Consider the following 13,095-nt stretch of genomic DNA (forward strand, 5'->3'; position numbering starts at 1 on the left):
ACTGACGCGCTCAGCGCTTGTCATATATCACAACTATTCAGTGTTTTTAACCACATGTTTATTTTAGGTTTCAGACATTTAAATAGATATGATTTATAGCAAAACAATAAATTTATAGTTTGTAAAATACACAATGGTGTCTATGGAAGCAGCAATAACAATCCATTCAAATATATTTGGCGACGTGTTTTATTCATATCAGATACACAGTGTGTAAGTAACTATAAAGTTTACTCTATTCTTCTCCCAGTTCACCGGCCACTTACTTTCATGTATTTCGGGAGAAACTGAAGAATTCACGCGCTGTAACTTAACAAATACAACAGGAATCTCCGAACTGCGGTGCCCATCTCACGTTACAGATCAAGATCATTTATAAAGGGTTTTAAACGACAAAACAAACTCACTTACACGGATTTGAGAGTCAGAATAGAAGATAGTTGATGACATGGTAAGCAAGTTTGTTAATATTTAGAAATAAAAGCGCTACATCTGTCATACAGCGCTATTTTGGCTGTGGTGAACACGTGCCAAGCATGACGCGTCACCATGGAAACTTGGCTGGCGGGCGGGCGGGGATCGCGAATTAGAAATAAAGGCCTGCCTCTAATAAAAGCCTGCTTCAAATAAAAGCCGGCTACCATCTGCAGTTCAGGTAAATAAAGACCCCGGCCTTTATTTGAGGAATTACGGTATTTAAAGGCACACTATGCAAGAATTGTACCTTGATATAACAGCTTCAAAGTCATTTCGGTGGTAAACAAACTCATAGTAGGGCGAATCATCCTGGTAATAAAGCTTGGGTAATAAAGCTCTCGCGACAAATCTCGCGAGAATCACGACTTGCTTTACGGCAACGACGTCACACACATCAACAACCACATATGAAGCACGAAGACACTTGCGCGCATTTCAGACGTGATACTTGACGATGGAAAAAGCAAAGAAAACGCGGTCGGAAGAGACTTTGAAAAGGAAAAGAGAATCTGACCGCGTGAGGAACCGGAAAAGAGTCCCTGATTCGCCCTCGCTATGTGTGTGCGTGTTGTTTTGAATGAGGATGTCCGATATATTGTTTGTTACCTCGTCCTGTCTTTGTCAGTTGGTTGTTGAGGCTACCAGGGTTCTACTCGCCGTGTTCTCCTGCATTCCACTAATTTGACTAAAACACAATTTCTGCATAATGTGCCTTTAACAACTCAATTCGTGTCGCTGTACAGCCTCCCCCTACTGGACGCATCAGGAACAACAGGGGCGTAAAACTGTCAGGGGCGTAAAACTGTCAGGGGCGTATATCTGCCGGCTCCAGGTCTGCAGCCTCCCCCTACTCAAATGAAGCGGTCTAAACCCTCTGGTGCAGAGGGACGAAAACGGAGAAAGCAACAAGATAAAAAGAAAGCCCAGTATAGAGGTAAGTCTTCTCATCTCATCCATTAAGGTGTCAAATGTTCTGGCCATCGGGACAACCGGGAGATTCCCGCGGGCCCGACGTGCTTTTTGGGCCGATACATACATCTCATACTTTTATTTTTCTATTTTTGTCTTAACGGCTCATAAAACTCGTACATCGGTGGCCCATTCGTTTTGTTTTGTTTTGCTTAATTGGCGGCGCTGGGTTACTTCCTAATATATAACTTACTTTCAAGTATAGAAATTTGTACAATACTCATGAAAGTTTCCTTTATTTTTCAGTGCATTTGTTTTACAATATAGCCTATGGCAATTACTGTCATGGGATTAATATTATATCTATTATTATTTAGTAGTGTAATGTAGACAGACACTGTAATTAAAAGAGGTTTGAATTTTTCTTTGTTCAATTTGCACACTGAATATGGGTTGGAGCTTTTAGTTTTGAACTCTCAAAGTGCACCAGATTGATGAATTTAACATTAAAATGCACAAAATTTTCTTACGGGGAAATACCCCCGAAAACCCCTTAACCTTGTAGCAGACTAATAGATTGTAATAATAGTAGGCCTAGTGGTGGTAGTAGTTGTAATTTATCTACTAAAAGTTATTTATGGTCAGATAAAATATAGTTGTACAATGCAACTATGATATAAATATCCTTGAACGTTCTTTGTAGCATTTGTATGAACGATTTATTGTTTAAGTTTTTGAGTAACTATAAGAGCATGTTTAGTTTAATAAATGCTTATAATTTTTTAAAGGGGGGGGGGGGGGGGGGGGCGCAAAACTCAATATCGCCTAGGGCAACCAAAGGGTTAGAGCCGGCCCTGCACACACACGCACACACACACAGACACACACACACACACACACACACACACACACACACACACACTGGACTCTCACTCACTCACTCACTCACTCACTGACTCACTGAACTCACTCACACACTCACTGGACTCTCTTTCACTCACTCACTCACTCACTCACTCACTCACTCACTCACTCACTCAACTCAACTGACTCACTCACTCACTCACTCACTCACTCAACTCAACTGACTCACTCACTCACTCACTCACTCACTCACTCACTCACTCACTCTCTCACTCTCTCACTCTCTCTCTGAACTCACACTCTCTCTCTGAACTCACACTCTCTCTCACTCACTCACTGAACTCTCACTCTCTCTCACTCACTCACTCACTCACTCACTGAACTCTCTCTCTCTCTCACTCACTCAACTCTCACTCTTACTCATAAATACATTTATTTAGGGATCCATATTGTACCACATTTAAATGCATTTAATAGGTTTCCCCTCACAACCAGAAAAACTTGATGTTTTATGTTTTCGAAGTTTAACCATGTTTTGATAATTTCTGTAAAATTGTGTAATTGAATAAATTCCGTAAAACTATCCAAACACACAGATACTCCATTTGAGTGCATGAACTCAAAATTTAAAAACGAACAAAAGCCTCTTTATGAGAAAGCGCCTGCCATGAACGAAGAGAATCAAATCATTGCTCATATCGCACATAGACAAAAAGATAAATAAATAAATAACATATATCAGATAGAAGCAAAACAAAAAAAGCTGGGAAATGATTGTTTAGCCTTACCCTATGTTACTATAGGTCAAAACAACAGGAAAAGAAATGATGCAATACTGAGAAACAAGCACGTTCAGTGAGTACTTTGTGTGAATGCATTGAGACATATGCCGTCAGAGCATCACTGCAGTAGATTCGAGTTATGAGGCTTTCAACAGTGGATAATTAGAGGTGTATTACACCGCACAGACCTCACAAAGCAAGACAGGAAATCAATTATCATCAGACCCAGGTGAAATATCATTTTGAGCCAGGGCTCCCGTTCTCCTGGCTCGATACTCTGACATTGGCACGGATGAACTGATCAGGAGTCTGAGCAGTGAGAGAATGCCTGGACTCACGGTTTATAGCTTGATGAAAATAGAAACATGATTACCTCTACAGGAGGAAAGAAAGGCTCAGTGCTGCCAAGACTTGAGCCTCTGATGAGGACGGCTGAATAAAACACTGATTGATAAAAAATAATCTGGAAAACATACAACCATACTAGCCCATCCATCCATCCAAAATGTCTTTATGGCTGTTATTGAAGATGCATAATGATTAATTAGCCTTTATGTTTCGCCAGGTCTTTTAACACATATGAATTATCATCTCGGATCTTCCACCCCCTAGAGTGAAAAAATGGTTGGAGGCTGTTTCATTTGCTCTTAATAGGGCAATTAACATTCTGATTTATATCTTGTGACATTGCAAGAGTTTTTAATGTTTCAGATGGAATTGACTTGCAACAAAGGAGGATCAGAAGATTCAATTTTGTATATTATTTAAACTATATCTGAGACACGTCTTGGGTTTAATTAAAAAACAAACCTTTATTTAAATGGCCTTTCAGTGAAGGATTTTAAAATGGAGTTAAAAATGTTGACACACTAATGCTTCCTCAGAGTGTGTCCACAGAGATGACCTGCAGGTTAATTACAATTTACAGGTGTAGGCTAGTAAAGGGACCAGATCATAATCAGAAACGTGCTAGACAACAATTTATTCAAAACACAGACAGATACGAAATAATAAATTATGTAAAGTTAACTAAAGATAACCCCAGAAAATGTGCCCTGGATGGTTAAATAAAATAATAGATGGGCTGTAATCATAATTTAAATAACTCAGGGACACAATCACTAATGTAGACAGTCAGACATTCTACAATTTCATATTTTTTTCTATAATAATATATTAAAATTAACAAGATTTTTCATAATAATATAATATAATATAATGTTACACTTTATTTTAAGATAATGTAGTTACATTGTACTTACACAAATAAGTGTAATATTAATTAACTACATGTACTTACTATAGAGTTACGGTTATTTTGGTTTAGAATTTATTGGATGAATTTATTCATCTTTGTTAATGTTAGTTAATTAAAATACAACTGTTCATTGTTCATTGATAATATTAACAGATGCAACTTTTGATTTTAATAATGTATTAATGAATGTTGAAATTAACTAAGATTAACAAATGTTTTAGGAGTATTTTTCATAATTTTAACAAATGGAGCCTTATTGTAAAGTGTTACCTATTTTGTATAGTAATATAATTTTACTTAGTCATTGTATTAATTGTATATTATTATTATTATAATAAGTTTATAATGTGATTTATATGTGGTTTATAAAATATGTAGCTCAATATTATGATATTTTATCACCTGCAAGACTATCCTTTATTTTAACAGGCAGAATTGGAAGACGAGAAAGAGAGATTGTGGAAAATGAGGGAGTGTGAGAAGCCATTAATGAGAGACAGAGAGTGGAGAAATATTATTATGAAGAGCAAGGGAAAGGGAAGCTAGAGAAAGAGTCAATTTTCACAGCTTCTCAAAAGTAGGGCAGTGAGATTCACAGCGGGGGTTTGTGAAGACACCTGATTGGCTGAGGTCAAACAACCATGTTTAATAAGCAGAGCTCGAGCACCTCCTACCAAAAGTGTTGAAACATTCATTGAGCATGACACATGAGTATGAGCCCTGCCACTAACATCAATACCCAAGAGTCCAGACAATTTATCAAGAAAACCTTGGGCGAGGATGTCAAGGACATATTTTTGCCGGAACTGCTTCTCCTTAAGAATACTTACTTGGTACCACAGCCTATAGCATTTATTCTTAGTTTAAGCTATACAGTGACCCAAAGAGTTTATGGACACCTAAGCCACACTCAAATAATAAATGCATTAGATAAATTAAATTGCATCTATAGAACTAGCTTGACTTTTTGAATCGTTTTGGCATTTGAAGCCATTGCCTCCTCAAGTTCACACAGGAGTAACACAGGAGAAACCACAGGTGTAGTTCATCACATTAACTAACATGATCCAGTTTTTAAATTCATTTTGAACAGTATCTATGCGTCTCAATTAGCTCCCTAGTGCTGAAGTCAGGGCACTGGTCAGGGAGTCGGTCATTTTAAGGGCCTCAAACGCGAAATCCTACCAGTGCACTGAAACGTTTGCTCACAAAAAAAGTCCCACAATGCACCCTGAAAACCAAAAGTGTGCTTTCTTTCAAATAAATGTCACTTGGTTTGATATACTGCTATATAATGCAATGACTTTCATTCATTTTAAACGTAAATACAAGATTAACCGTCAATTGACGTCTGACCAACACAAAAAACTAGGGCAGCATGATTATGACAAAAATCACAATTGTTAGTACTTCCATTGATATTGTATTAACAATTAGCCTATTTAAATCAATATAATTTGTATGTAGCTTTATAATGTAGCGAAACATTCAATCAAGACAATTCACATTAAGACTTTCAGCAGCTTGACAAGCAAAACTGTAATGCTGAATAAATTATGCAGAATGCGAGTAACACTAGAGTACTAAAATGGTCTCATCCCATATAAATTACTGAAGCCGTTCACTTCACACAGTTTCACACGACAGCTAGAGCTCTGCAGTTCAGAAAGAGTTCACTACCTGAACCCTCACAAACACTCCTACAATAAATGAAGCCGTCCACACTGCAGAATGAACACTGCAGGGTCACACTTGTACTGATTGTCGGTTAAAACAGACTATAGACAATAAGCGGAACAGTTTTTCTAGAGCAAGCTGTTAGTAAATCTGACTCCAAATGGCTTAAAAAACATACTAAACAGAGTTCAAAAAGGCCAAAAGTTTTCTGTGATGATTAGATTTAACCCTCTGGGGTCCTTCATTTCAGAGTCACACTCAGGACCTTCGGGTCCAAATGGGCCGGAAGGGTGGGATTAATATTTATTTTTTAAAAATCATCTTTTTTTTTTTTTACTTGTTTTTTATAATATTTTTTCTATTCTTTTTTGGTGTTTTGAGATAATTTCAAAAATAAAAATGATTTATAATTAATATTAATGCAATAATTATTACCCATTTTTTCCCCATTGAATATAATAGAAATTAAAAAAAAAAAATTATTTTATTTTTTAAAGCTGCATTTCTTTTTAGAGTCAAGCCTAGGCCTCATGAAAGCAATTTTTGTAATGAGATGGATGCCATCTGGTGGACAAACTGAGCATTTTAAAAATTCAAAACCCATATGTAATCTGAATTTATTAGTGTGTATGTGTATAAAAGTGTGTTTGTGTGTGTGTGTGTGTGTGTGTGTGTGGATGTGTCTGTTTTGCACTCTTGATGTTTTATAGATTCACCCCTTCACTGTTGTGTGCTTTTTTTCTGGATCGTGGCTGATTTGTAGATTGTATGCACAAAATAACTCTGTATTTTCACATTTTTGCCAATTTCCCATTCATTTCCTATGTGGGTCCATTTGGACCCGAAGGTCCTGAGTGTGACTATTTTTTTTACAACCACTTAGACTATTCAAATCCTGTCCCCAATTTTTTGGGGTGTTCATATACCAAGTACCAACAAAGTCACCAAATTTCGGACCATTCCGATAAAGCTATGATTTAAAAACAAATTTTTTTTAAATGCTTCGGGTCCATTTGGGCCGAACAACCCCAGAGGGTTAAAGTAGGTTTAGTGTATGGGGATAGAAAATTTGATTAGCTCAGTATAAAAACCATTGCGCCTATAGAGTGTCCCTGTACACACTGTGTGTGTGTGTGTGTGTGTGTGTGTGTGTGTGTGTGTGTGTGTGTGTGTGTGTGTGTGTGTGTGTGTGTGTGTGTGTGTGTGTGTGTGTGTGTGTTGCGTGAAATGGACAACAAAACCGTAAGCGTGGTTAGGAAATGGCTTTGTCTCAATACACATTCCACAAGACGTTTTATCTTCCAGAAAAGACAGGACGGGGGGCTTTGAGTTCCACACTGCATTGGGAGTACACAGCCACAAGACCTCTCACCTCACCAACATGTTGAACTGTGATGATGTCAGCGTGAGGCAAATGGCCAGAGCATCATTATTGCTGGATTTTAAAAGACGGAAGGTGCTACACGCATGCGGCGGGGGGAAGATAGCTTCCTGGGGTTTAAAAGAAAGACCAATGGAAAGCTGGATGGATGGGCACAGGGATTTGGTGTGTCAGACATCAGACTGGCCAAACTTAAATGACCTATGCTGGAATACAGTTTCTGAACTGAAGTGGACCTCCTACTACCAACCTGTAGAGGTCTCTGATGCAGTCGTAGAGGAGCCATCTGTCATCGTGGAAGCCAGGCTGCCCCATAACAACACTGTTCACCTGCTCCAGCCTAGAACATCAAGGCAGACTCTATTGTTTATTCACAGAGCCCAAAATATGGAGTACTGGTCCAGTCTGAAACTCCAGGGAAAGTTGGCAAAACTGCCCTGCGCGGACCACTCCGTATCACACAGGAGATCCTCACTTTCTGTGTCAAAGCACGTCTGCAGGTTCTTCCTACAAAATACAACTTATCACTGTGGTTTACCTCCACCCATTTAGGAATTGCTATACACCTGATATTGTTAACATCTCTCAGAATGGCAAAAAAGTTACACTATTTGAGGTGTTATGTGCATTTGACCTGTTTGTGGCGGACTCTTACTGCTCTGAAATTCTAAAATATCAGTCATTGATATCGACCATTGAGAACCTTGGGTACAAATGTCAGCTTCTTGTGCTAGTGTTTGGTAGTCTAGGTCATGTACACAGGCTGGCGGTCCGTGGACTTTGCATTGGGGGGGATTTCTAAAATGGGGCCAAACAGTTGGCAAAGTTTAATCCATAACAATATGCTGATTTGTTTTAATCTGTTGGATTATTTAAAAAAAATTTGATTCCTAATGAAATTTGACTTGTAATGAGGAATCAAATAAAGTATATAAAATGTGTGTGTGTTCACATAGCAAGTGCTATAAAGTCACCAAGTTTAAAAAAAATCAAAATGTGCAATTTAATGACCAAACAGAGCCAGAGGGTTAAGCCTGTGGTGAAAATCCAGCTTTTAATATTGTTTATATGTCTATGTGGTGTTTTTAATATGCTTTAAGACAAACCATGTACAAATTCAACACCATTGCTGAGTATGGTGAACCGCAGTGAACCAAAGACAGTCTCAAAAACGCGGTTTGAAATCTCTGGTGTTTCTGATGTCACAAACTACCTTGTAACCAATCACGTCAACGTGTGATCGTCAACGAGTGGATCTCTGGCTGGTGTGAGTGAGTGGAGGCGGGGCTATAACCATGAACCATGTATACTAAATGAGGCAAGGGTTGCATTGAAATGCAATGAATGCAAAGCTGCATTCAAGCTATTTTAAGGCATGAAGAATTTTTTTTCAAGGAAGAGTTTTAAGTGATTTTTAGTGATACAATTATTGACTATATAGGGACTTTAAATAAAACATACAGCACACGCTTGTGGATCAGACTGTTTAAAACTCAAAAATACTGTCACTAATTGATCTGTAGACTAACCTAAATGTCTCACTATTACATTCATGCGCACAACACCATATCTGTGATTGGTTACAATGCTCCACCTCTGCAAACACTTTGTAAAAATAATAATTACACAACAGGCGCACACCTAAAATAATTGCTATAATTGACTCTCAGTTGTAACTGTCTAGAACTACAATTGTCCAAACAACATGTAATTGTCCAGTACTAGAGTTTCAATAAAAGAGAGAGCATAGACTTAAGACAAAAGTGTGCTCGGAAAATAAACTCTCTCCTCTCTGTGCCTTTCAGAGACACGAATGAAGCAGATCCACAGCACTGGGGTGAAAGCCCGTTCAAAGTATCACCTCAGCCTTGAACAAAACTCCCTGCGGAGAATCAAACACTCAGTCGGAGAGGAAGAGAGCAGACTCACCTGCTGCACAGTCCGCTTCATCTTCGCCGTTTTCACAGTCTCTTTCCCCGTCACACCGCCAGGACAGCGACACGCACTTTCCCCCACAGTCAAACTTCTCTGGTGGACACGTCTGTTTGACCCCTGTGGAACAGAAGCAGATGTTTGAACAGGTTCACCTAAGACATCAAATCCTTCTGTTGATCTCACTGTGTTCCCTGGATCTGTGCTGCTCATCACAGGGTGAGATGTGAGATTGCAAATGTGATGAAAACACAAGGGACACCCTCTGAACAGAACTTCTGAATGCAATTTTTAGCACGTTTTAGCAAGTATTTATTAAACTAGCTTTTTTCAGTAGTGTCACAGAAGGCAGGGATTCCATCAATAAAGCATCACAAACATCATGGTTTTAATATCATATTCTACTGCACACACAGCTTTATCACAGAGCACACAGGAGACTTGAGCTGCGTCCAAAATTGCATACTATATAGTAGGCACTACATTTGGTTGGAAACTTACAGCATGACCATTAAAAAAGTATGTTTTATACAGTATGAATGTGTGTGGTATGAATGGAATTTGGATGTTCTATATTTGCCATGTTGTAACTGTCATGTGACCTACAGCGTCAGTTGCGTCGCTTTACTATCCCATAAGGCCACAACTCCTCTCCTGTGGCCTCATGGGATAGTAAAGTGCCCACTGAATGCGCACTTCAGAATCTCTGGGTACTTCTTGCCTAATGTTTCATGAATACTGTGAATTCGGACAGACTACTCAGCTCACATACTGTTTTTCGACAACTATATAGTATGGAAGTAGGTTTGTTGGGACGCAGGTTTGGTTCACAATTGATGTTGACATGTTGCTAAGCTAATGACACAAACACAAGCATGAAAATACACACCACAAATATTTGGTAAAAGTCATTAGTTGGAACTTTTTTTAATCAATACTTTTCAGTATATAATAATATATATAGTATAATAATACTATATAATATCGATCAAGTTTTTTTTTTACATCACAGTGCATTCTGGGATTGTCTTGTCCATGAAGGACACCTGTCACTATTTACCAAAATTCTGTCACCATTTACTCACTCTAAGTCGTTCCAAAGAATATCAAAACAACATTGAAATTGGAACAACAGAATGATCACAGAATGAATACATAGTTTCATTTTGGGCTGAACTACTGTATACTTTTAAAGCAGCATATAGTGTAAAGATAGCCAGTTTAAAAGTTGTCTAAAAAATGATCAAATATATCTGCGTGCTTGTGCTTATCCTAGAATATGTACGGGACGGGTAATCCATAAGTGAATCAATTCATTTGAATTGGTGAATCAGTTTATTCATTTGAACAGTTCATTAGTTCAAAGAGTAAATGATTCATTTTATGAGTCACCGCAGAAATGTCCTTTTTGTAGCAAAATATACCGTAGTTAATTGCTGCTCTTTATCACCATGTTTAAATTATATAAATTGGGTGTTTCCTTTTTACTACCGGTAGTTGTATTTTGAGTAAATGTATCTGCTCCATTTTAATGTCATCCAAATTGAGACCCTAATTATTTTAGTTACAGATAAACTCTTACTGTAACTGTAACGTCTGATCAGGCAATGAGGATGAGATAAGGCAAGTGGATCTAAATGCAGCCGTATACTTTAATAAACAAATAAAACAAAGAAAAAAGCAAGGATTAATATTAATATTAATTAAATGTAACAGTGTGCTCTTAAACACAAGCAACGCCAAACAAAGAACAGAAAAAACTGAGGTTTAATTTTGGGCACATCTTGAGAGTCCATGAAAACTAAACTGAAACTAAAACTAAAGTGACAGTAACAATAAATGATTTCATCTTGCATGGGATCTGGTCATAAATATGACTATGACAATGTTAAGGACAGCTGTAAACAGGGTCTCCTGGCATCCTTCAAAAGAATAGTTCTCCCAAAAAAGAATATTGTCATAATTTTCTCACCCTCATGTCGTTCCAAACCTGTATGACACAAAAGAAAATATCAGAGGATGAGTAAATGATGGCAGAATTGGGTGAACTATCCCTTTAAGTAATAGTAAACAGGGTCAGGCGGCAGATCAGAGGGCCCGTGGCCCTCGTTTTAGCAGATCTGTCCCCCTCTCTCCTTCACAGTCACGGTCAATCTGCTCCATTTGGCAGGATGTCTGTTGATATTCGATTGCAGTTTGAGAGGTATCAGAATTGCAGGCATAAATAAATCATCTCTGGCTGCAGAGGCCTGGAGAGCCGCCACAGTCTGCCGGGGCCATTCAGCTGCTCTTATATCATCAAAGAATTCAGAGGGGCCCAACAAGTTGTACCAATTAGCCTGGCCAATGATATGTTGTATACACTGAAATGGCAGCTCCGTTGAAGCAGTCAGTTTTGACTTGAGTGAATTTATTATCCATCACTGGATCTGTTCCATCATTTAAACAAGTGATACATATCAAATGGGGAGTGATTTCTGCATTATTGCAGCACTTGTCCAACCCTACAGTATCATTCATCAAGCAAGATGGCTGTCATTAATCTTCCTGACTTTATTCAAATATGCTTATATTTAATGCAAGCCAGCCTTGCCATTGAAATAGTGTGAACCAACAGTGTCATGTCATAACACTTCATGACATACAAAGGATCTGCAATGCAGTAATGCAGTGTTTTAGTGTGCAGGACGGTGTGTGTCAGTGTTCATTTTTAACTGAAACAATCGTAATGCTTCAGAGATTCATAAGCCACCAAGAGAGGATAGACTAATTCTGAAAACATCAACAGGACACATTAAATCTGGAGCTTTGTTCCAAAACCGAGTGTGCTGTCTTGCTGTCTACAGCCGACATCAGCTGACAGCATCTATCTGACATGGAGCCTTATAAGTGACAGATTTGGAACGTTCTTCACAGCATGTGCGCCACACAAAGTAGCACCAATCATGTGAAACACACAGGAGACTTGGTACACAATTGATTGATTCCTATTGTCAAACGGTAGAATGTCGCTAAGCTAAAGGCACAAGAATAAGCATAAAATATGCAGCACAGAGCACTCAAATATTTGCGGTAATTAGATGGAACTATCAACCAATAATTGTACGTTCTAAGTATAAGTGCTGTTATTGTTCTTTGAAAATAGAACTAAAAATAGTAAAAAAAAAAAAAACATTTGATAATTGAAATAAAGCTGAAATAAAATATATATATACAATTAAATAAATAAAATAAAAAATCTAGATGAAAATTAGATAGCTATAAATACTAAAACTAAAACCGAAATAAAATTTAAAGCCTTATTAAAGCTGAATATGAATTAAAAAAATATATTAAAATTAAAAAAATACTAAAACTAAAATGAAAACAAAAATAAAAACTAAAATTTTTTATAAATGCTATAATTGTATATAAAAATACTAAAATAACAATGTGAAGTATGTTTATTATTCAGGTTTTACATTGTTTTTTTGTTTTGTTTTTAATAATCAGAGAGAATTCTGGGATTGCCTTATCTGTGAAGAACACATGCAATGCTGCAAAATGATCTTCATCCTTTACTCTTCCTAGTGTCATCCCAAACGTTCTTTCTTTCAAAATATCAAAACAACACTGGACACCATTGTATGAAAAAAATGTATTCCTTTTCCCAGTTTTTACTCCAATAAGGTATAAATAAATATAAGTAAATAAATAAACCAAACATTTAAATATCAAACATATTTATACTGTCTTTTTGCAAAACATTTTGTTGTACTAAATAGCACGAAAAAAAATCAGCAGCCTCAAAAACCCTTTCACAAGGAACTTTGTAG

General features: G+C 37.4%; 1 protein-coding gene across 2 annotated transcripts in view; it reads right to left on the reverse strand.

Annotated features, from left to right (window-relative positions):
• Positions 1-13,095, reverse strand: part of LOC130096897 (low-density lipoprotein receptor-related protein 8-like) — an 87,365-nt gene that overhangs the window by 41,169 nt on the left and 33,101 nt on the right. For both annotated transcript variants that reach the window (XM_056263598.1, XM_056263590.1), the window contains exon 4: positions 9,278-9,400. In XM_056263598.1, coding sequence (XP_056119573.1) covers positions 9,278-9,400 — 123 coding nt within the window. The remainder of the gene's footprint in view (positions 1-9,277; positions 9,401-13,095) is intronic.

This window comes from Rhinichthys klamathensis, unplaced genomic scaffold, assembly GCF_029890125.1.
Source record: "Rhinichthys klamathensis goyatoka isolate OS25496 unplaced genomic scaffold, OSU_Roscu_1.1 h1tg000011l_1, whole genome shotgun sequence".
NCBI lineage: Eukaryota > Metazoa > Chordata > Actinopteri > Cypriniformes > Leuciscidae > Rhinichthys > Rhinichthys klamathensis.